Here is a 21,226-nt window from a genome sequence, read left to right on the forward strand (position 1 = left end):
TTACTGTGTGTTTTTTTTAGTAATTAGCTCGCATGCTCAGCTAACACATGTCCATAGAGTACATCAAACATCAAGGGTAACTGCAGAAATAGTGTTCGGTAGCCAGCGGGTACAGTGCTTAGAAGTGAGCCTCCTTTCTTGCATGCCCGCCCCCCATACCTTGGTTGCGAGTTCAAGTCCAGCGCACAACTGTGCTTGTCCATACAACGCAGGTTCCATTGGTGCCGTAGACCTGGAATGGGAGTGAGGATTAGGTCGATAAGTGTAACGATAACCAGCAATGACACTAGGAACTTTGTGTTAGGTTGGTCACTGGCAAAGTGTGAATAGCGTGCAGTCAGGTTATTGTTTTGTTAGGTAGATGTCTGTGGCTAACATTGTGAAATTAGTCTCTGTTGTGAGGTGCGCAGGACTTGGGGGACTCGCAGGACTTGGCTTGGTTTTGGCGTCATCCGTGGGCATAAACTTGGCAAAGTATGCACTGGTGACGGGTGCTGGTTTTGAATGTTTTGCTCGCTATGCTGTAGCCGACACAGTTCTGTTTTTGTTTCTCAAGTAAGAAAATAAGACAGTAGGAAAAAAGACATCAAAGACGGACGTTTTAATTTACAATTTTATTATCAATTCTCTGCACTGACGTTTCAATATTTTGTTTTAAATTCTCAAATAATCTTTCATTTCACAGTTTCAAAACCATCACAGTTAACGTTCACTTAAATCATCATAAAACAAGTACAACTGAGGCAAGAGCTACAAATATAAGGGCACATAAGAAATACAGATCATATAAAAACAATAGTAGAAAAAAAACTACCTAAAAAAAATAAACAAACAAAAATCGTGAAAGACAATCAACTATTTCCAATTAGTCAAAATAATATGCTAGTGTTTCGGGGCTAAAAAAAGAAAGATGGCTTTGGGGTCATGGCAGTCAGCGACACAAAGGCAGAACTCATTGGCACGAGTGGGACTGGCATGCGCTTCAGAAATGCCAACCACAGTTGCCCTCACGGACAACACAACAATGGAGGAGGTCCTTGGAGCAGCTGCCAGCAAAGGCCTCTGGAACATTCCAGAGTATTCCTCCACTGTGCCCACTGAAGGTTTTACAACAAAGCGCCAACACCAAGCATTTTGGTGAAGTGCGGCAGAAGGTTGGGAAGGTTGTAGCCCACCCCCCCCCCCCCCCCAGGAGGGCACTCTGCTGGGTGCGTTTGTTATTAAGAGTTTGGCCATGCTTATTAAGGTTTTCTCTCATTGCCACTCCACATCAAAGAGGAAGACGGGGAGGAGGACAAACTTCAGAGAGGAAAAAAACACCTCCAGGCACCTCCTCCCACCCCCCCTCTCCAATGAGGAGAGTGGCAAGGAGACACCATCTCTTGGGTGCTCAAATGCAGTTGTAAGACGACTGCTACAATCATCAACAATCATCATGTCTCACCCTTCCACACCACCCTTAACGTTTGTGCTTTTATACATTTTTATCTAAAATAAGGTATCAGGGAAATCTGATGAACCGAAACCACTCGAAAATGGTAAGTCTGAGGAAAAGACAAAAAAAAAGCCTACAACCACAACAGCTCTTGGGCTAGGAAGATTTTGAAAGCTTCGATTTTGTAGTGTTTTTTTCTTTTTTTGTTAACGGACAAGCTGAACATTCAGCAACAGCAACACATTTTCTTGTGCACAGCACATGAATAATTTAAAAGCCTCTAGGCCACACTGTGTTGAGAGCAACACAATGATGGTGTGGTTCACGTTGGAGGGTGCCAGTGTGCGAGCACACACACACACACACACACACGTACACCTGAACGGCTTTTGTTCGGGGCCACCTTTAACCGCTAACCTGGTGCTACACCCCGGTGGAGTGTGTGGTTGACTGACTGCAACCAAGCTCACTTCCTGTGCCAATGGTCTCCGCTACATCTGAGAAGTTCAGACGCAGTTCCTTTAAGTGCCATTTCGGCTGAAATGCAACACCGATTTCCTTCATTAGGCCAAAGAAAAAAAAAGTTAAACAAAAAGAGAAAGAAATTTAAATGGTGGGCACAAGCACAGAAGGTGATACACAGAGCCATAAATAAACATCTATATGAGTGAGAACCAGCATTGGCTTTGTTTAGGGGGAGAGAATACATTTATTCAAAGGCCCATGGATGGAAAGTCAGAAAGAGGACGACAGAAAAGTCACAGAGCGGGAGAGATCACGGACAGGAAACCCCCGCCACCTACACCCCTCCTTTATTTTCTTCTTGTTGCCTTTTTGTTCCAGTGTTCATACAGGCTTGCTGGGGTAAGATTGCAGAGGGTGGCGCACCCTTAAGTTCTTTATGGCTGGCTTAGGTCACATGATACCACCAACCCCCCCCCCCCCCCCCCCGCCCCACACACACACACCCTTCACACACTCAACCGCCCACTACCCCACACCAACCCCCCTCACAGTACCCCTGCTCTCAGTCTCCAGGCTTTGCTTTCCTAATCCTATAAAAACTTCCTGTGTGTATTCCCTCAAAAAACATCCCCCTCTTCTCTCCTCCTGTCTCAAATTCAACAATCCTTTCTTCCCTTCAGTTTCACCCCTAAGAGCTATATGTATATCTCTTTCTTTCCAAACCTTAGTTCACTTCCCCTACCTGCCTAATCACTCTTCCCTATGCTCTAACTTCTCCTGTTAGTTCAATTCCGTTCCGCTTAAGTTAGTTAGCTGTCTGTCCACTAAAGTTAGTCATATCGCTTTACAGCTGCGGGCTCCATACTCCCTACATTAGATACAGGCACCTGGAGACTTCTGAGCGAGGATGGAGTGAGGAGGCCAACGGCGTGTGTGTTTACAGAGCCGTGTGTGTTTGTGCTAAACTTTGGGGGTGGGTGGGTGCTTGGGTTTCTGGCTTCCAGGCAGCTCCTTGCGATTCAGGCACAGCCACAACCTCAAGGGGGACACTGGAACAAAAGGCATTTGTGAAGGCCACACAAAGGCCACTGCGGGCTCCAGGAGGGTTAACGTTTTTTTTTTGAAGGACTAGTGGAGAGGTGGGGGGTTGGGGCTTTAGAATCCATGCCTCCAAGCTGCACTCTTTCTCCCCCATGTTCCCTCCACTTAACCCCCCCACCCTGCCCCAGCACTGATACCATTCATCAGCCTAGGCTGTGGGGGAGGGGGAGGGGATGGCCTGGGAACATCTGGAACTGCTCTCTGTAGAAGTATGCATACATATGTGTGCATACGTGTAAGTGTGTGTCTCTGTGTGTGTGTGTGCGCGTCTGCGAAGAGGAGAGGCTGTGGCGGTAATAGGGAACACAAGGGAGCCATTTCCTGGCTGAGTGCCCGTTCTGTGTGGCTGCATAGAGAACTCTGACCGAGAACTGGAGCGACCAGACAGACCATCCACACAAAAAAAGGAGGAAGGGGGAACTATTAAAATGAGGCATGAGAAAGAGAAGAACACAAAAAAAGTTATTTCTCATTTCAAAGTACACGTCTTTCCCGTGGGACTGCGATAAATTACAGTTCTAGAGAGTTCCTTTGGGTTCCCTGTGGGCCTTTCTGCCCAGCAGAATGCCCGATTGGGACAAGTCATTTCTGTGGTGTCTTTCCTCCATCGGTTCCTTCTCTGAATTCGACTGGATACAGATGAGGGGAGAGAGAACTGGTCCGTCCAATGAGGAGAGAGGTGGACGGAATGGAGGGGCGTGGCCTGTGTGATAGGCCCCGCCCAGTGTGCTATTTCCCCAGCAGTTGCTTCCGCTGTTGCTCCAGCAACGCCTCCAGGTGATCAGCTCTCTTCAGCGCCGCCTAGAGGCAGGGAGAGAGGGGGAAAGAGAGAGAGCAAGTGAGAGACGGAGAGAAGAAGAGGGAGTGAAAGTGTGTGGATGGGAGTAGGGTCAAAGACAGAGAGGCATAGGGGTTGAATGGATTTCAACAATGCAACTCAGTGCACATCAGTACAGAAGAACTGAGAAACGTTTTTCTTTTGTTTAAGATGCGCACTCACCTCATGCTGTTTGCGTAGGTTGTTGACGGTGTCCTCCTTCTTTAGGATAGCTGACTTCACTCTGAGAGTTTGCACAAAAAAAAAAGCACAAACCAGGTTTAAGTTCACTGCCACAGAATCCTCAATGGTGTGTGTGTGTGTGTGTGTGTGTGTGTGTGTGTGTGTGTGTGTGTGTGTGTGTGTGTGTGTGTGTGTGTCCATTTGTGTTAGGTCTGTCCGGTCAGTGCCTGTCCAAGGCTATGTGGCCTTTTCTCTTGGCTGATATTCTGTGTTGCCACTGTATCGACCCATTAAAGTCTCCTTTCACACATTTCCCCTCTAGTTCTGTCTTGATCTGGGGTGTATGATGTGGCACTTTGCAAATCACCACCTCTAAGCGGTCTCCGTGGAAACCCAGTGACAACATACACCAAGCATCCAGTTACTGTTTCTTTGCAGGCTGGAGTGACTGCAGATGCAAATGAACACGTGTAAACTACGCTTGACTCGTCATGCCTGCACTCGATTAGTCATGCCTGTTCATCCAGGATACAGCCCATTATCACCATAAGCTTTCATGGTCACGGACGTCTCACCTCATATGCAACATTGGGGTGCGTTTCCTGAAAGTGTTGTTGAGAAACCACCATAGCAGTTAAGAAAGAGAGTGCTCAAAATGATGGTCTCAGATTACAGATGGTGGTTGCTAAAGTACTCTCCCAATAATCGAGCCCCTAGTCAGCGGGTTCTCTCACCGTAGGTGCACCTCGGCCAGCTCCTCCTCCTTCTCCCTGGAGACGCGCTCCACCTCCAGACGCAGGCGTGCGCGCACCTCCGCCACCTCCACCTTCATCCGCCGGTTCTCCTCTTCCGTCTGCACCAGCCGCTCGGCGAACTCCTGCCGGATCACCTCCGCCAGCCTGCGCCGCTCCTCCGACAGCTTGTCCCGAGACTGGAGGGTGAAGGTGGGGGGGGGGACACAGGACAGTGGTTAGGAGTGACAATGGTAAGGAGACTGTGCTGTATTTAGGTGTGTGTTTGTCTCTCTCGCTCTGTCATACAAGTGTATGTGTTCGTGTGGTATAGTTTGTAGTGAAGTTGTGTTTCTGTTCGTCACGGTGGTGATGGTGAGAGAGATAGGACATAGGCTAGCAGACTGATGTGTTTGAGTGTGTGTGTGTGTGTGTGTGTGTGTGTGTGTCTGTGTGTGTGTGTGTCTGTGTCTGTGTGTGTGTGTGTGTGTGTGTGTGTGTGTGTTCATTCAAGAGAGAGACCGCTATGTAGACCCAAACCACAACCCCATCCAGTAGTTCACATGCCAGCTCTCCCCATGGACCATCGACCTCACACACAACCATCACCATCGCACAGAGGCAAAGAGCATTCACAGTTTCCTTGAGTGACTCTATGGAGGACAGTATCAACTATTTTGTTGGAGCATGTTTTGTTTAAGCCCCGCCAAAGCTGGCATGATGCCACAGCCCGGTTTTGATGCCGTCCACTTCCCAGCCAGTCAGAAATGGGAACTATGTGTTCTGTATAAAGGGTTCTTCACTTGACCCTGTAGTGCATCGGTTCCCAAACTGTGTTTTGACCCTTTGTCCCGCATCTCGCTCACACATGGATGCGTTATTTGACCTGCCTGTCACATAAGCTACTTATGCCAATGCACCACAGCTTCTATTCGAATTTATTATACGGCTCCTCAGAATGTTGCAAAAAGTTCCATAGATTTGAAAGGGCCACCCCAACGTTGCAAAAATGAATGACTGCTGCCATTTGCAACGGATTTTGTGCTTCTAATTCACATCTTTCGTTTTGGCAAGGAACCGTATAATAATGTATAGTCCCCCGCTCCCCTGCGCGTAACTCTTTGTAAGAGAGGTGGACTGGGGCACATGGACAGCTTTTATTCAAATAAATGATTCAAATACAGGAAGACAAAAGGATATGTTCATGTTCGTCTTTGTGGTTAGAGAAAAGACCAGAACACTCATGGCTGTAGGGCTGTATATCTATTGGTACCTGCATATGCCTGTGTGTGTGTGTGTGTGTGTGTGTGTGTGTGTGTGTGTGTGTGTGTGTGTGTGTGTGTGTGTGTGTGTGTGTATCCGTGTGTGTGTGTGTGTGTGTGTGTGTGCGTGCGTGCGTGTATGTATGTGTCCTTGTGTGTGTGTGGGTGTGTGTGTGAGTGTGTGTGTGTGCGTGCGTGCATGCGTGTATGTGTGTGTCTGTGTGTGTCTGTGTTTGGCTGAGCCTAAGGCCCCATTGTGTTAAATGTCCCTCCCAGCTGGCTTCAGGTCAGTTTAACTCACTGTTTGCCCTGTGTATCTTTCCCTGCAGATCACACAATTGCCTTGTAAATATAACAGAAGTGGCCAAATATTGTCTGCTGTACTCGGTTACCTCTGATGTCTTATGTAAGCTGATTTTGACAGATAATACCATAGTTACCAGAGCTATGTAAATATATGTAAATAAATCTTGTGTGTGTGTGTGTGTGTGGGTGTGTGTTCTTCTTCCATCGCTCTGTGTTTGCGCGTATGTGTGTGTATATGTGAGAGTGTGTGTGTGTGTGTGTGTGTGTGTGTGTGTGTGTGGGTGTGTGTGTGTGAGTGGGTGTGTGTGTTCCTTGTGGGTGTGTGTGTTCTTCTTCCATCGCTCTGTGTTTGCGCGTATGTGTGTGTATATGTGAGAGTGTGTGTGTGTGTGTGTGTGTGTGTACCTCAGTGACGTCCTGCACCTCCTGCTCTCTCTGTCTAACTATGGTCTGCAGGCGGAGCAGTTCTCCCTCCGTGTCGTTGTGTCTCCTCCTGAGCTCCTGCTGCTTCTCCTGGGCCACGCGCTCCGAGTGCTCCAGCTCCCGCAGCTCTGCCTCGTACTTCTCACGCACACGCTTCACCCTGGGACACACACACACACACACACACACACACACACACACACGGATACAGACACACACACACATTTGTTAGATCATGCTCTAATACACAGTACTTCTACCTACACAGAGGTACTTAAGCTCAATGCAGAACACACATGCCAGTACTTCTACCACAAGTCTACATAGTGGTTATTACTCTCTGTCTGGAAACGTGCACATGCACGCACATACACACACACACAAACACACACACACTCACAATCTACATAGAGTACACAGAGTGATGATTACAGTCAGAGCCTAGCTACCCACAATTTGTTTTCTCTTTAGATCTATACATGATAGAATACTGCTGGACAGGTTGGGAAATTGGATAGGACTTTCCGGAGCAGTCCTTAATTGGTTCAGGTCTTATTTAGAAACCCAGAGTAACTTTGTCACCTGTGGCAGTTCTGAATCTGATAAGAGTGGCTATGACACGTGGAATCCCTCAGGGATCAGTTCTCGGGCCTCTTTTGTTCAATCTGATGCCAAATTCTACAGGACAACACTGATCACCATAGTTATGCCGATGATACACAGATATCACCACATGACTACAGCCCACTGAACACTCTGTGTTGCATGTAACTGGAACAAACTGCTAGAAGTTTGTAGATGTGCCCCAAATGTAGCAATTCTTAAAGCCAGGTTAAAAAAGTTTTTTTTTTTTTTTCTTTTCATGTGCCTACGATTGAGCTTTAGTGTCCTGCACTCTGTTCGTATTTCCCCGACATTAATACATTTACTCCACAATAACAAATTTACCGTAAATCCTCAAATAAAGACCGGGATTCAATTAGAGGCCGGGCTTCAGATAGTAGCCGGGGGTAAAAAAAGGTACCGGTAGCCTATTTTACTGTAGCCTACCAGCATCAGTCCAGCACAAAGCAGACATCACAAATTAATTGAATGCATTTCATAAATACATGTTCTCCTCATGTTTAATGTTGTTGGCTAATTTCATGGCTGTTTGCAATAAAAAAAGAAATGTTTCAGCCTACAAGGCGAATTATGTTACTTGCCTAAACGATAGAAGACATTCCTCCAAAATACCTCTTTTTAATGATTTTGTTGCCGTTTCGTGATTTCCGCTAAGAATTTTTTTTTCTGCAGGCTAATAGAACTTTAACGTCCCAGGTGTTGCGTAGCAACCCATTACTTGCTGACTTCAAGTTACAATGACGGACTTCTTGCATAATGATATGAAAGATGTGAATTAGAAGCACAAAACCCGTTGCCAATGACAGCGGTCATTAACTTTTCGAGGTGGTGAATATCAAGAAATTACAGACCTGCTAACGTTGGGGTGCCCCATTCAAATCAACGGAACTTTTTTGAACATTCTGAGGAGCCGTAAGAAATAAAGGCCTGCCCCTAATACAAGCCTGCCCCAAATACAGGCCGGTGCGCTGTGCAGCCTAAGTAAATAAAAGCCCCGGACACTATTTCAGGATTTACGGTAACCCATTATCTTCTCATTTTGGGGAAGCGTGAGGTAAATACACACAAAGGCAAGCTCTCTCACACACACACACACACACACACACACACACACACACACACACACACACACACACACACACACACACACCTGTTGTCAGCAGCTCTCTCACACTCGTCGCGGGAACCACTCGTCTCCTCCTCGAGCCTCTGAATGGCCAGTTCGATCTCTTTGTCCCGCCCCCGCCGCACTTCCTCCTTCAGCTCGCGCTCTCTGCTCAGCAGCCACGCTTCCTGATAGGGGAAAGAGGAGAAGGAAGGACAGGAGAGAGAGAGAGAGGGGGGGATGAGACGAGATAAAAGAGAACAAGTGAGACTGAATGAGTGAGCATTTAGTTATTATTGCTGTTAATATTCTGCTTCACAAATTGTTTTTTCTCCTCTTCTCACATATTTTGTATGAAGCACCCCTCTGTACACATGCTTTTCTCAATACTGGACACTATTATGGGTGTGGCAGTGTAGCTGCCTTGAATTTGAATCTATTTATTTATGAAGAGAAGAGAGAGAGAGAGAGAGAGAGTGAGAGGGAGAAAGAGAGAGAGAGAGAGAGAGAGAGAGTGAGAGGGAGAAAGAGAGAGAGAGACGGGGGATTCAGTTAGTAAATGACACCATTTCAACATGGCATTCTAAATGTTCCACAAGAATAGTCTACGTGATGTTGCACTGACCATGGGCCTTGTCTTTGAATGTAGGCTAACTGGGTGCAGAAGAACAGAGCATGCCCTTGTTTGTCCACTGTTATTAGGTTTTACTGTGACATCTGGTCAATGGCTTTATGACTTAAAGGTAATATCCTTTTTATGGGCATTTTATATCTTTTCTTTATATGAGCATCATATATCAGCCAGGGGCCATCGATACCAGTGTTGCATTACAGCTGTCTTGTCCGTTTACAAAAGTTTGTTCTCAACGTTTGATGAGGGCGGTGAAACAGGAACTATGCCAAGCGATAAGCATCAATAGCACTTTAGTGTGTCTTTAGTGACCTACAGGCAGGAACTAAAGCTATAGGGACTTTTGGAAGGTTTAACTTAGACCCTGAAGGCTAACACTACTGTCTATTCAATTTTACTAAATGCCCCTTTGACTATCAGTGATCTGTAGGTAAGAACCCTCTGTTGAATTTGTATGGAATAGACAGGTGCTTTGCTATAAAGCTCCCAGCCAAAAAAGCAAAGACATTGATCAGATGACTCCAAGTACATGACTCCAAATTCAAGGTTCCACTACAGGGTCAAGTGAAGAACCCTTTATACAGAACACATAGTTCCCATTTCTGACTGGCTGGGAAGTGGACGGCATCAGAACCGGGCTGTGGCATCATGCCAGCTTTGGCGGGGCTTAAACAAAACATGCTCCAACAAAATAGTTGATACTGTCCTCCATAGAGTCACTCAAGGAAACTGTGAATGCTCTTTGCCTCTGTGCGATGGTGATGGTTGTGTGTGTGGTCGATGGTCCATGGGGAGAGCTGGCATGTGAACTACTGGATGGGGTTGTGGTTTGGGTCTACATAGCGGTCTCTCTCTTGGATGAACACACACACACACACACACACACACACACACACACACACACACACACACACACACAGACACAGACACACACACACAGACACACACACACACACACACACACACACACACACGGGAATGGAACAGTAAGTCCATGGTGTATGGGTGGAGAGCAAGGGACAGAACACACAGTGTGCCAGCATCCATTCTCACCTCTTTCTTCATGTAGTTCTCCTCCCAAGTCTGTTTCTCAATCTCCAGTCTTTCTTTCAGCGCCTTTATTTCGATCTAAAAACACACACACACACACGCGCACACTTATCTTTAGTCATGACTGCACAACACATCGAAGGACAGTCATTGTCTATTTCAACATATCTACACAAGTTTCTTCATTCATTCTTATCAAAATGCGACCTTATCTTTCACTTCCACATCTGTCAGTTTATTTGTCTATGGGGAGAGCATAGGGCCAAAACCTATTAGCCACGAAACCTTCTCACTGAGCTGAACTACAGATCTTATCTTATGCCACACATCCGTCACGTAGAGCCGGTGGCACACACACCGGCATTGACGAGGGCAGTATGTGGGTAGGGAAAGTACGGGGCCAAGGTGGCATGTATGAGCTTGTATGGGCTTAACTTTGCTGCTGTCAATGACTACTTGGGAGTTCATTAAAGCAATGGGACATGTTGTAAGACAGTGATATTAATGTGAGTGTGATATAGAGGTGACTGGGTGTGCGTGTTTGTTTGAGTGTGTGTGTATCTGTGTGAATCATGAGCTGTGTGTGTGTGTGTGTGTGTTTGTGTGTGTGTGTGTATGCGTACGTGTACATGTGCATATGTCCATGTTTGTGTTTGTGTGTGTGTGCATGTGTCCGTGTGTGTCCGTGTGTGTGCGTGTGTCCGTGTGTGTCCGTGTGTGTCCGTGTGTGTGTGTGTGTGTGTGTGTGTGTACCTGGTGCCTCCTCTCCTGCTCGTCTCTGCTCTTCTCCAGCTCCTCTCTGAGAGCACGGCTCGAGTGGGAACTGTTATCCTCCAGTTGCTTCCTCAGCTCCTCCAGTTCAGCCCGCTGCCTACTCACACACGCACACGCATGCACACACACACACACGCACACGCACACGCACACGCACACGCACACACACACACACACACACACACACCGGCACCCACACAGAGAAATACCGTGACTTTCCTTGAATTACTTCTAATGAAATAACACCATGACAACCTCTGTCTCACTATGACAACCTCTGAAGCGCTGGCTCAGTGGACTCTATGGAGCGCTGGCGCTGGCTCAGTGGACTCTATGGAGCGCTGGCTCAGTGGACTCTAGGGGGCGCTCTGCTCAGTGGACTCTAGGGGCGCTGGCTCAGTGGACTCTAGGGGCGCTGGCTCAGTGGACTCTAGGGGCGCTGGCTCAGTGGACTCTAGGGGGCGCTGGCTCAGTGGACTCTATGGAGCGCTGGCTCAGTGGACTCTAGGGGGCGCTCTAGGGGGGCGCTGACTCAGTGGACTCTAGGGGCGCTGCTCAGTGACTCTAGGGGGCGCTGGCTCAGTGGACTCTAGGGGGCGCTGACTCAGTGGACTCTAGGGGGCGCTGGCGCTGGCTCAGTGGACTCTATGGAGCGCTGGCTCAGTGGACTCTAGGGGGCGCTGGCGCTGGCTCAGTGGACTCTAGGGGGCGCTGGCGCTGGCTCAGTGGACTCTAGGGGGCGCTCTGCTCAGTGGACTCTAGGGTGCGCTCTGCTCAGTGGACTCTAGGGGGCGCTGACTCAGTGGACTCTATGGAGCGCTCTGCTCACCTGGATGCCAGCTGGGTGAGCCTCTCCTTCTCCTCGGCCACCTCCTTATACAAACGCCTCTTCTGCTGCTGCAGTGTCGTCTCCTCCTCCTGAAGCTGCTTCTCGAACCTGACACACACACACACACACACACACACACACACACACACACACACACACACACACCCGCACACACACGCAGGCAAGCAAACACACGCCCCAAAAAAAGACCAAAACAAGCACAAACTTGAGCAGATAGTGTGTGAAAACACCAGCACAGAACAAATAACAAATATAAAGACTGAGCCAAGGATTTCAGACAATTAGTAGGTCGCCAATGAACTACAACAGCCCCAAGGCTCTCCCTCTATAGCTGCATTAACACCTGGGCTTCACGCATGGTTAAGATGATTATATCCTACTTAACTGGGCTCTGGGTATGACCGACAACATACAGTATGTGTCGTTACGTATAACACACATTTGTTTTGCTTTCAGCTGAAAAAGAGGGAAGATAAGGAGACTCATATACAGTATAACTGATGGTGGTAGTCTGTCCCTGTGGTGAGTGTTCATTTCTAGGCCTAGACAGATGCATATCATTTACTGTGTCTTGCAAGACTCTAATGCCCCATGACCGAGGAGGGCTTTGGACCCTACTTGTCAAGGACTGAGCTTGTCAGAGCAATCAATACATCTTTTGTTTACACTACATAGCTGCCCCAAATACAAATGTACCAAATTTCAAAGGCTATCGGGATTGAGTAGAGCTAAACTGAAATGTTACTGTCAATTAGCAGCCAGCGGATACAAAACTCTGCAGAGAGAAAACCTTCCCCGAAACCTTATGAGACATCCTAGCATATATAAAATCTCCTAGCAAGCAACACATTCAAATCATATCACCTGTGAATACACCCCTGGATGTTGATGCCCAAATATCCAAACCTGCACGCTTCACAGCGGAGACCCTAATTTCACAATTTTAGCCACAGACATCTATGAGCCAAGCAATATAGTCTTTGTCTCTATTTTAGAGGATCAATTCGACTATCATCAATCCACGGTGATTAAGAACCTTGTTTTGTTCGTTGTAGTTTTTTTTTAAGATATTATTTTTCAGTTGTCAAATGTGGTGAGGGACGTAACCGGTGACTGCAAACAAGTGGTGGTGCTGTTCTACAGTTGCATGTCTGCAGACTTCCTGTGGCATATATGAACATATGAGAGCTTAGTGTGAGAGCTTACTGCAGCCTAGCGTGTCGTCATACTGAGATATCTGTGGAGAACTACACACACAATTGCAAAATACACACACACACAATTCAAAATCAACCCCCCTGGCAACAGTGTTAGAATCGCACTACATGCATATCGGGTAGCACATGAGGCACCAGTGGCCTGATTTTGAGGTGTACGTGTGTGTGTGTGTGTGTGTGCGTGCGTGCGTGCGTGCGTGCGTGCGTGCGTGCGTGTGAATGTGAGAGTCTATTTTGAGTTGAGAAAGAGAGAGACTGTGTACGTAGCTGTGGGTTTATCCCTGGGCTTTTTCTATTTGGCCATTCTCTCACACCAGTCTATCGTGGTGTGTGTGTGTGTGTGTGTATACCTCTGTTTATTCAGTCATGTCTATAGTTTTGTCTGGCTGGCTTCTTCTCTCTCTACAGCTGCTCCCTAACAGAATGTAATGCTCAAGTGTGTGCGGGTGTGTGTGCGTGTCTCTGTGTGTGTGTGTGTGTGCGTGTGCGTGCGTGTGTGTAAATGTGTGTACATCTTTTTGGTCAGCTCCCTCACTTCCTGGTACTATTGGCACCTCTTCTGTGTCTCCAGCTGCTGCCTGATGGAATGTACTGCTACAGTCTGTGTGTGTGTGTGTATGTGTGTGGGAACAAACACATAGATGTGTGTGCACATGTGTGTGTGTGTGTGTGTGTGTGTGGGGGGGAACATACACATAGATGTGTGTGTGTGTGTGTGTATGTGTGTATGTGTGTGGGAACAAACACATAGATGTGTGTGCACATGTGTGTGTGTGTGTGTGTGTGTGTATGTATGTGTGTGTGTGCACGTGTGTGTGTGTGTGTGTGAGTGTGTACCTCTGTTTGGCCAGCTCCCTCTCCCTGTGACACTGCTCCTCCTTCTCCCTCTCCAGCTGCAGGCGCAGCTCCTCGCTCTGACGGACGTAGCGTTGGGCGGCGCGCTCGTCCGCCTGCAGCACCTCGGCCTCGTGCAGCACCCGCAGCTTCTTCAGCTCCTGCTTGTGCCGCGAGATCAGCTTCTGGATCTCAGGCTCCAGGCCTGTGTGTGTGTGTGTTGGGGGGGGGGTTGAAGGGAGATAGGGGGAAAGAGAGGGAGATAGTGAGGAAGAGAGAGAGAGGTGATGAAGGGGTGGAGGGAATGAGAGAGACATAGAGGATGAAGAAGGAGAATGAGAGAGAGAGAGAGAGAAAGAGAGAAAGACAGAGAGAGAAAGAGAGAGAGGGAGGGATGGGGAAGGGAGGAGGGGAGAGAAGGAGAGATAGACAAAAGGTGATGGGCAGAGAGAGAATTAAAAAAAGGAAAGCAAAGAGAAAGAGAGAAAAGCAAACAAGAAAGAAAACCAACTCAACATCCACACCCTTCTGCTGCTCTGCATTGGTCACGTCAAGCACCGATGACAGCAAACGGAATCAAATGCCTTTCCTAATCTGATCCAACTCTTCCAGTTAAACATCGAATAAGTCTGAGCATGTCAAAAACGTTCATACTCATCCAAACACTCAGAGGAACTGATCTGAGATCAGTGGGAGCTCCCTGTCAACCCTGCACCTGAAGTTCAAGCCAGCATTTCCCCATGCCATAGAGCCAGTGTTCCCACCGGCCCAAGACGTGTTGACATACACTAATCCTATAGAGAGCCAATGTTACGCTATAGCTTGGCGCTACTTTAGATAGAGAGCCAATGTTACGCTATAGCTTGGCGCTACTTTAGATAGAGAGCCAATGTTACGCTATAGCTTGGCGCTACTTTAGATAGAGAGCCAATGTTACGCTACAGCTTGGCGCTACTTTAGATGGAGAGCCAATGTTACGCTATAGCTTGGCGCTACTTTAGATAGAGAGCCAATGTTACGCTATAGCTTGGCGCTACTTTAGATAGAGAGCCAAATGTTACGCTATAGCTTGGCGCTACTTTAGATAGAGAGCCAATGTTACGCTATAGCTTGGCGCTACTTTAGATAGAGAGCCAATGTTACGCTATAGCTTGGCGCTACTTTAGATAGAGAGCCAATGTTACGCTATAGCTTGGCGCTACTTTAGATAGAGAGCCAATGTTACGCTATAGCTTGGCGCTACTTTCCCAGAAGTGGATATAGGACAAATAAGAGCTGCTGTTGTCCTCTTGCCACCACTTAGACTAACTGCAGACATGTGCGTGTAAACAAGCACTTCAGTGTTTCGAGTGCTGCCACCTAACACCTACTTAACCTCTGCACTGATGCTGTTAACTATGAGAGACCCATACTGGCGTACACAATGTTTATAGTATATTTTTAATGACACAAATATATTGAAAATATATGGTCATAGATAAAAGAGAGAATATCTGGCATTTTGGCAAATTACTTTCAAAGTACTGTGCAAAGGTTTTTTGTTTTTCTCTTCTGCTTCAGATGTGCCTAAATGGGCTGAGCAGTGCCGTGCCTATCGGCACAAAAGGCATGTTCTATTATGTCCTGTGTTTATATGTTTTTGGGGACAAGGGGGGGGGGGGGGGGGGCTGCTGCTGTCGTGGGTCAGGCACCTTTGACGGTGATCTCTTTGATCTTCTTGGTCTTTTCGTCGATCCACTTCTCACGGCGGACTTTCTCCGTGGCACTCATCAGCTCCTTCAGCTTCTTGATCTCCTGTTGATGATCCAGAGAGAGGGACAGAGAGAGAGAGAGAGAGAGAGAGAGAGAGAGAGAGAGAGAATGAGAGAGATGAGAATGTGGCATGAAGCATGAGAGGCAGAGAGTGTTTGGGGAAAGAGTGAGAGAGAGCCAAGGAGGGAGGGAGAGAGAGAGAGAGAGAGAGAGAGAAACAGAGAGAGCTTTTGTTAGAAGGCGCCACGCTCGGAGCACGCGAACAGGCATTTGGTCTCCCACCCGCAGTGTGTGACGCCTTTTTAAAGAAGGACACGGGCCACACAGGGCTCTTGCTCCAGCGCAGTCTGCACGGGGTGACGGAGGCGTACGGAAACCAGTGAGTGAGTGTGTGATGAGTTGTCTCTGGACGCTGGGTGGACGCTACAAACAATGACTTCAGAGGAACACGGGAGGCCAAGAGACACACACACACACACACACACACACACACACACAGTCAGCAGGACTGCGTCAACAGACCGCCCAGACGACCACACACGGAGGACAGACAAACAGACAGAAAGGTATACAGACAGACAGGCAGACATTCGGTCAGTCAGTCAGTCAGTCAGGCAGGCAGACAGACAGACTGAAGTCAGGCAGGCAGGCAGGCAGGCATGGAGGGAGGGAGGGAGGGAGGGAGGCAAGCAGGGAAGTGGATAGAGAGAGCGCTGAAAGACGAGTGTGAGAAGAGAGGAGTGGAAAAGACCTAATATGAGAGCATGTGATGATTAATGGAGGATTAGACTGGGAGGAAGAAAAAGCGTTACCTCACACAAGGGCCCCAGTATTTGCCACACCTACAGCCAGAAAAAAAAAGACAGAGGAAGAGACAATCACATGGAAAACCAAAACAGGCCAATTAGAGAAGGACAGAGAGAAGAGTGAGAGAAGAAGAGAAAGAAAGGCAGATTAATAAGCAGTAGATGCCGTCTTGCAAGCAGACACACTGAACCCCCCCCCCCTCACACACACACACACCCACACACACACACACACACACACCAGTGACAGCACAGACCACTTCCACTTCTCCAGAAGGCCCCAATTTATTTACTTCCCATGACTTAGGAACTTGGTGACTCACTGGCGCCACCCGGTGGCCACAAACCAAAAAAGGTTCAGCACTTGTAGAGGCGCACATGATCTTGGCTTTAGAGACTCCTGGCAATGGAAGCAGACATCCCACCCAGTGTTTTGTTTTGTTTGCCAGCTAGCAGAGCTCTTAAGGGAGGCAGCCAGAGCCAGTGAATGAGGAGCTGGCACCGGGTAGGGTAGGGAAACAAAAGGGGGTGGATGCACTTTTTTTTAGGGTCGAGTTGCACTTGGCAGTTTTTCAGGCACTCTGAGAGGGCAACGCTGGCAATCTTCCCTCTCAGTGAAACTAGGACGGTCAATGGGAGCGGAAGCAAAGTTAAGAAAATGTGAAAAAGTGAAAAAAAGACAATGCTGTGAGAACAGGACTCTACTTGCTCGTTTGAAAAAAAATTCAAAAAAATGTAAAGACAAACTGCTCTTCTGTATTACCGTAGCCTTTTCTCTTCAAGCCATTACTGTACTCCGGCTGTTTCAAAGCTTAAACAGCTGATTTGGACGCAGCAAGGTGTGTCGGTGGAGTTACTGCACATTTCAGGGCTCTGGGAAAGAAATCTGGGTCACACCTAAACTAGAGTCAGGTGCTACCGGGCACGTCCAGGCTGACCCAGGATCAGTAGAGGAGGGCTGACTGGACCACTGCCAGAAGCAGGAGGAGAAGGACAGACTGATGGAGGGGACGGAGGGACGGAGGGAGGGAGGGGGAGGGAGGGGAAGGGGTTCTCTTACCATCTCGTGCTGCTCCTGCATCTGGGCGATCTTCTTGGTGTACTTCTGGTCCACCTGCTTGAGCTCGACCACCACCCCCTCACAGCGCTCACTCAACGCCTTCTTGTCATCGATCAGCTGAGGAGAGAGGGGGAGGAGATGGAATAAACAGGGAGGGAGGAAAAGAAAGGCATGATTGTCTAGCTAATTCCACATATCTAAGAGAAGTTCCTCACAAATATAATGTTTGCTTTGAACAGAAATACTGGCGATTTGTGTGTGCGCGCGTGTGTGTGTGGTATGTGTGTAGTATGGGTGTGTGTGTGTGTAGTGTGTGTGTGTTACCTGGTCAATAAAGCTGAGGTGTCTCTGGATAGTGGCCTCGTACTGTTCTCTCTGCTGTTGAATGGTACGGTTCAGCTCCTTCTCCGTCTCCTTCACATGACGGATAGTCAGCTCCCGCTGCTGATTCTACACACACACACACACACACACACACACACACACACACACACACACACACACACACACACACACACACACACACACACACACACACACACACACACACACACACACACACACCATGCAATTGTTAATTACTTTATTTATGTATGTGTGATTTTATATGATCTTGTTAACTTGTTTATACTGTTCTTGAGTGTGTATATGTGTGTGTGTGTGTGTGTGTGTGTGTGTGTGTGTTTGTGTGTGTGTTTCTCATACCAGTGCAGCCTGCAGCATGTTGACGGTGCGTTTCCTTTCCTCCAGATCCATCTTCAGTCTCATCATGGTGCCCGTCACTTCAGCAGCAGTAGCAGAGGCCTGCTCCACACCTGCCAACTCCTCTTCAGACAGCAGAGCCTAGACACACACACACACCCACACCCACACGCACACGCACACGCACACGCACACGCACACACACACACACACAATGAACACCCTTTGCCAAACTTGTCAAATTATTTTCAGAGAGCTCTAATCCATCAGTCCTGTTGGTCTCTACTAATAGAGATGCCCGTCCCCACCGCTGACATTGGATGCCTTATAACCAACTTACTGAAGGATAAAGGAGAACCATCAAAGGCAAAACACTTTTTCTCACGGTCTACCACCAGTCTTTCAAATCCGAGGTCATTAAAAACAATAACACACGGATTGACTGACCTGATAAGGTCCTTCATGGGCAAGTCACAATAACAGCTGCAATGGGTCCTGATTTCAAATTTCAAACCATAATCTGCTATAGCTAGGCTTTGTGTACTGTATATCTAGGCAATTCCAGCAAGGCCAGCACCATCAACATTAACAATTAATGATAAATAACAACGTTAACATCAGTGGTCATGGTAGTTGTAATAATAATAATAACACTAATATAAATACTACTACTACAAATCTAATAATCATAATAATAATAATAATAATAATAATGATAGTAGTAGTAGCAGTAGCAGTAGTAGTAGTAGCAGTAGCAGCAGTAGTAGTAGCAGTAGCAGCAGTAGTAGTAGTAGTAGTAGCAGTAGTAGTAGCAGCAGTAGCAGTAGCAGTAGTAATAGTAGTAGTAGCAGCAGCACTAGCAGTGGAAGTAGCGGTAGCACTAATGGTGTTCTATGACTTCAGACAGAGACGTGGTGGTGCACTGGTCACTGGTCTTGTGTCTCACCTCTCTTTGAGAGCCGGAGGTGACGGAGCGTGGGCGCTCCTGCTCTGACTTCTCCATCTCGTCCAGGAAGCTCATGATGCTCTGCAGCTTGGCCTCCGACAGAAGGGCGCCCCCATCAGGCAGGACTGGGGGGTGGCTGAGCTGCCCGTGCAGTTCCAGGTTGTCGGCTGTCAGATAGGTGGAGTCCCCGTCCTGAGAGGAGAGGAGAGGAGAGGAAGACAAGGGGATTAAGAGGAGAGAGGAGAGGAGGAACAAACATTTTATTTGAGGAAAAACAACAAAATGACCAAAACTCCACTATTTGAGGGCAACAAAACACAGCGGTGAGGTTTTTAAAGAAAGCAGGTGATTTATCTGACTTGATCTTGATATACTTCACTGTCCTGAGGCTTCAAACCAGCATTCCAATACATCACATGCCACACACACACACACACACACACACACACACACCCTCCAGCATGGGGCCCTAGAGGCACTAGAGAGGTCATGACCCCAAACCTAGAGCAATGTGGGCCTCCTCCTCACCTCATCAATCCAGGCGTATTTCTCCTTCCTGTAGCTCTTGTGTTCCGACAGGCTCTCCGGTTCCTCCTCCAGGAGCTTGATGGTGTCCAGCAGGTCGTTGAGGTTGGTCTTGGACTGGGCGCGGCTCGACGACGCACCCTGCCTATGGTCCTCCATGCTCACAGACCTCTCCAGAATCTCCTGTAGGAAAAAACGCAAAGATCTGACAGTCAGATGGTGTAAGACCCTTAAAAACAGATGTATTTTGCAGTGTACACACTTATTAAGACTTATGAATTGTGACCTAACGGTAACAAAACAGGGAGTTTAGTTTAGTTTATGACTCAAAGTAAACAGAGTGAGTCTTGGTTGCTGCTGAAAATGAGGAAATGTAGTTTTGTGAGTGTAACTGACATATGGTATTTGTAGTCCTATTTGGTGGATGGGATGGGATTACCTGAGAGCACTGGGAATCACGACGACCAGACAACGCTGGCGACACTGTCCCGAGGTTTGTGATGTCATCCAGGTCTGGGACCACGTTAACATTTGAATCTGTTGGTATGGAGACAGCCACAGTCAGGACAGTATAGAGAATGTTCTAGAACTGCTCAGGGGGATGTACTGAGGACTCACTGGAATCCCACGGTTTGGAGTAGCAAAACAAAATCTTTGAAGGCTATTTGAGAAACATCTTTCAGACATTTCCACTAACTCACATATGGTGATAAAAAAAATCCTACACCAATGCATCTGTCAAGCAGCTAATTAAGTTACTCTTCTGAGACAATTTAAATACATACATGTTTGTTTTTTAATTTAATACAGCTGACACTTAATGTTCAGCACTAACACCTATATGATATATTCATAGTAAATACTGCTGAAAGCTTTGCAGTGAGAATGCTTGAGAGAGGAATGTTTTGGATGACCTTTCCCACAGTAATGACAGTAACAGTATGTTTTTGAGAAACTGGTTGGTGGTTTGTAAGTTGGTGGTACCTGTGTTCTTGGCTTTGGCGTCGGTGGGTGAGCCAGGCAGCTGATTGGTCGGGGAGCTCTTGGAGGACTTCTTTCGGCCAACCTTCCCAGCGCGCCTCAGGGCCTCCAGCTCCTCCTCCGCCGTCTGCTGCACCTCCGCCGCACGCTGAGCTCTCTTCTGCTGCAGCTCCTGCAGCACACACACACACACACACGCACACGCACACGCAGACGCAGACACACAGACACACACACACACACACACGCACACACGCACACACAGACGCAGACACACACACAGACACACACACACACACACACACACACACACAACAAACAAACACCCAAAATGTTTATTAAACATTATCATGTCATTGAACAGATGACTAAAAACGTCTTTGAAAGGTATGACAAGGCATGCTAGACAGCGACAGCCTCGTATTAATCAAATCTGCCAGATCTGACAGGCCCTGCAGTCATCCTGACTATCGGCGAGTAGAGACACACCTGGATGGCCGCGAGGCGCGCCAGACGAGCCTTCTCCTCTCTGATGCGTTTCCTGTCCTCCTCTTTCCTCTTCTCCGGCGGCCTCTCTCCCTCCAGTCTCTGCTCACGCTCCTACTCAGGGGGAACCTCACAGTTAAACCTCACAGAAGCACATTCA

At 47.7% G+C, this 21,226-nt stretch overlaps 1 protein-coding gene across 3 annotated transcripts in view; it reads right to left on the minus strand.

Moving 5' to 3' along the window:
• The window catches only part of cep131 (centrosomal protein 131), a 38,959-nt gene that overhangs the window by 10,254 nt on the left and 7,479 nt on the right, over nucleotides 1-21,226 (minus strand). Inside the window, exons 9-27 of one of the 3 annotated variants that reach the window (XR_006151575.1) lie at nucleotides 21,070-21,180; nucleotides 20,584-20,752; nucleotides 20,039-20,136; nucleotides 19,603-19,782; nucleotides 19,075-19,266; nucleotides 18,132-18,269; nucleotides 17,751-17,876; nucleotides 17,427-17,543; nucleotides 16,373-16,402; nucleotides 15,500-15,602; nucleotides 13,812-14,013; nucleotides 11,737-11,844; nucleotides 10,887-11,004; nucleotides 10,137-10,211; nucleotides 8,498-8,640; nucleotides 6,706-6,883; nucleotides 4,736-4,932; nucleotides 4,002-4,062; nucleotides 1,788-3,802 (exon numbers count right to left, since the gene is read on the minus strand). Coding sequence is in view for 2 of the 3 variants with exons in the window: in XM_031561599.2 (XP_031417459.1) it covers nucleotides 3,731-3,802; nucleotides 4,002-4,062; nucleotides 4,736-4,932; nucleotides 6,706-6,883; nucleotides 8,498-8,640; nucleotides 10,137-10,211; nucleotides 10,887-11,004; nucleotides 11,737-11,844; nucleotides 13,812-14,013; nucleotides 15,500-15,602; nucleotides 16,373-16,402; nucleotides 17,427-17,543; nucleotides 17,751-17,876; nucleotides 18,132-18,269; nucleotides 19,075-19,266; nucleotides 19,603-19,782; nucleotides 20,039-20,136; nucleotides 20,584-20,752; nucleotides 21,070-21,180 (2,418 nt within the window). In the remaining variant the exon portion in view is untranslated. Of the gene's footprint in view, nucleotides 1-599; nucleotides 3,803-4,001; nucleotides 4,063-4,735; nucleotides 4,933-6,705; nucleotides 6,884-8,497; nucleotides 8,641-10,136; nucleotides 10,212-10,886; nucleotides 11,005-11,736; nucleotides 11,845-13,811; nucleotides 14,014-15,499; nucleotides 15,603-16,372; nucleotides 16,403-17,426; nucleotides 17,544-17,750; nucleotides 17,877-18,131; nucleotides 18,270-19,074; nucleotides 19,267-19,602; nucleotides 19,783-20,038; nucleotides 20,137-20,583; nucleotides 20,753-21,069; nucleotides 21,181-21,226 lie in introns of those variants that run through there. The other 2 variants (XM_031561599.2, XM_031561600.2) reach the window with 2 other exon arrangements.

Source organism: Clupea harengus, chromosome 23 (assembly GCF_900700415.2).
Source record: "Clupea harengus chromosome 23, Ch_v2.0.2, whole genome shotgun sequence".
Taxonomy (NCBI): Eukaryota; Metazoa; Chordata; class Actinopteri; order Clupeiformes; family Clupeidae; genus Clupea; species Clupea harengus.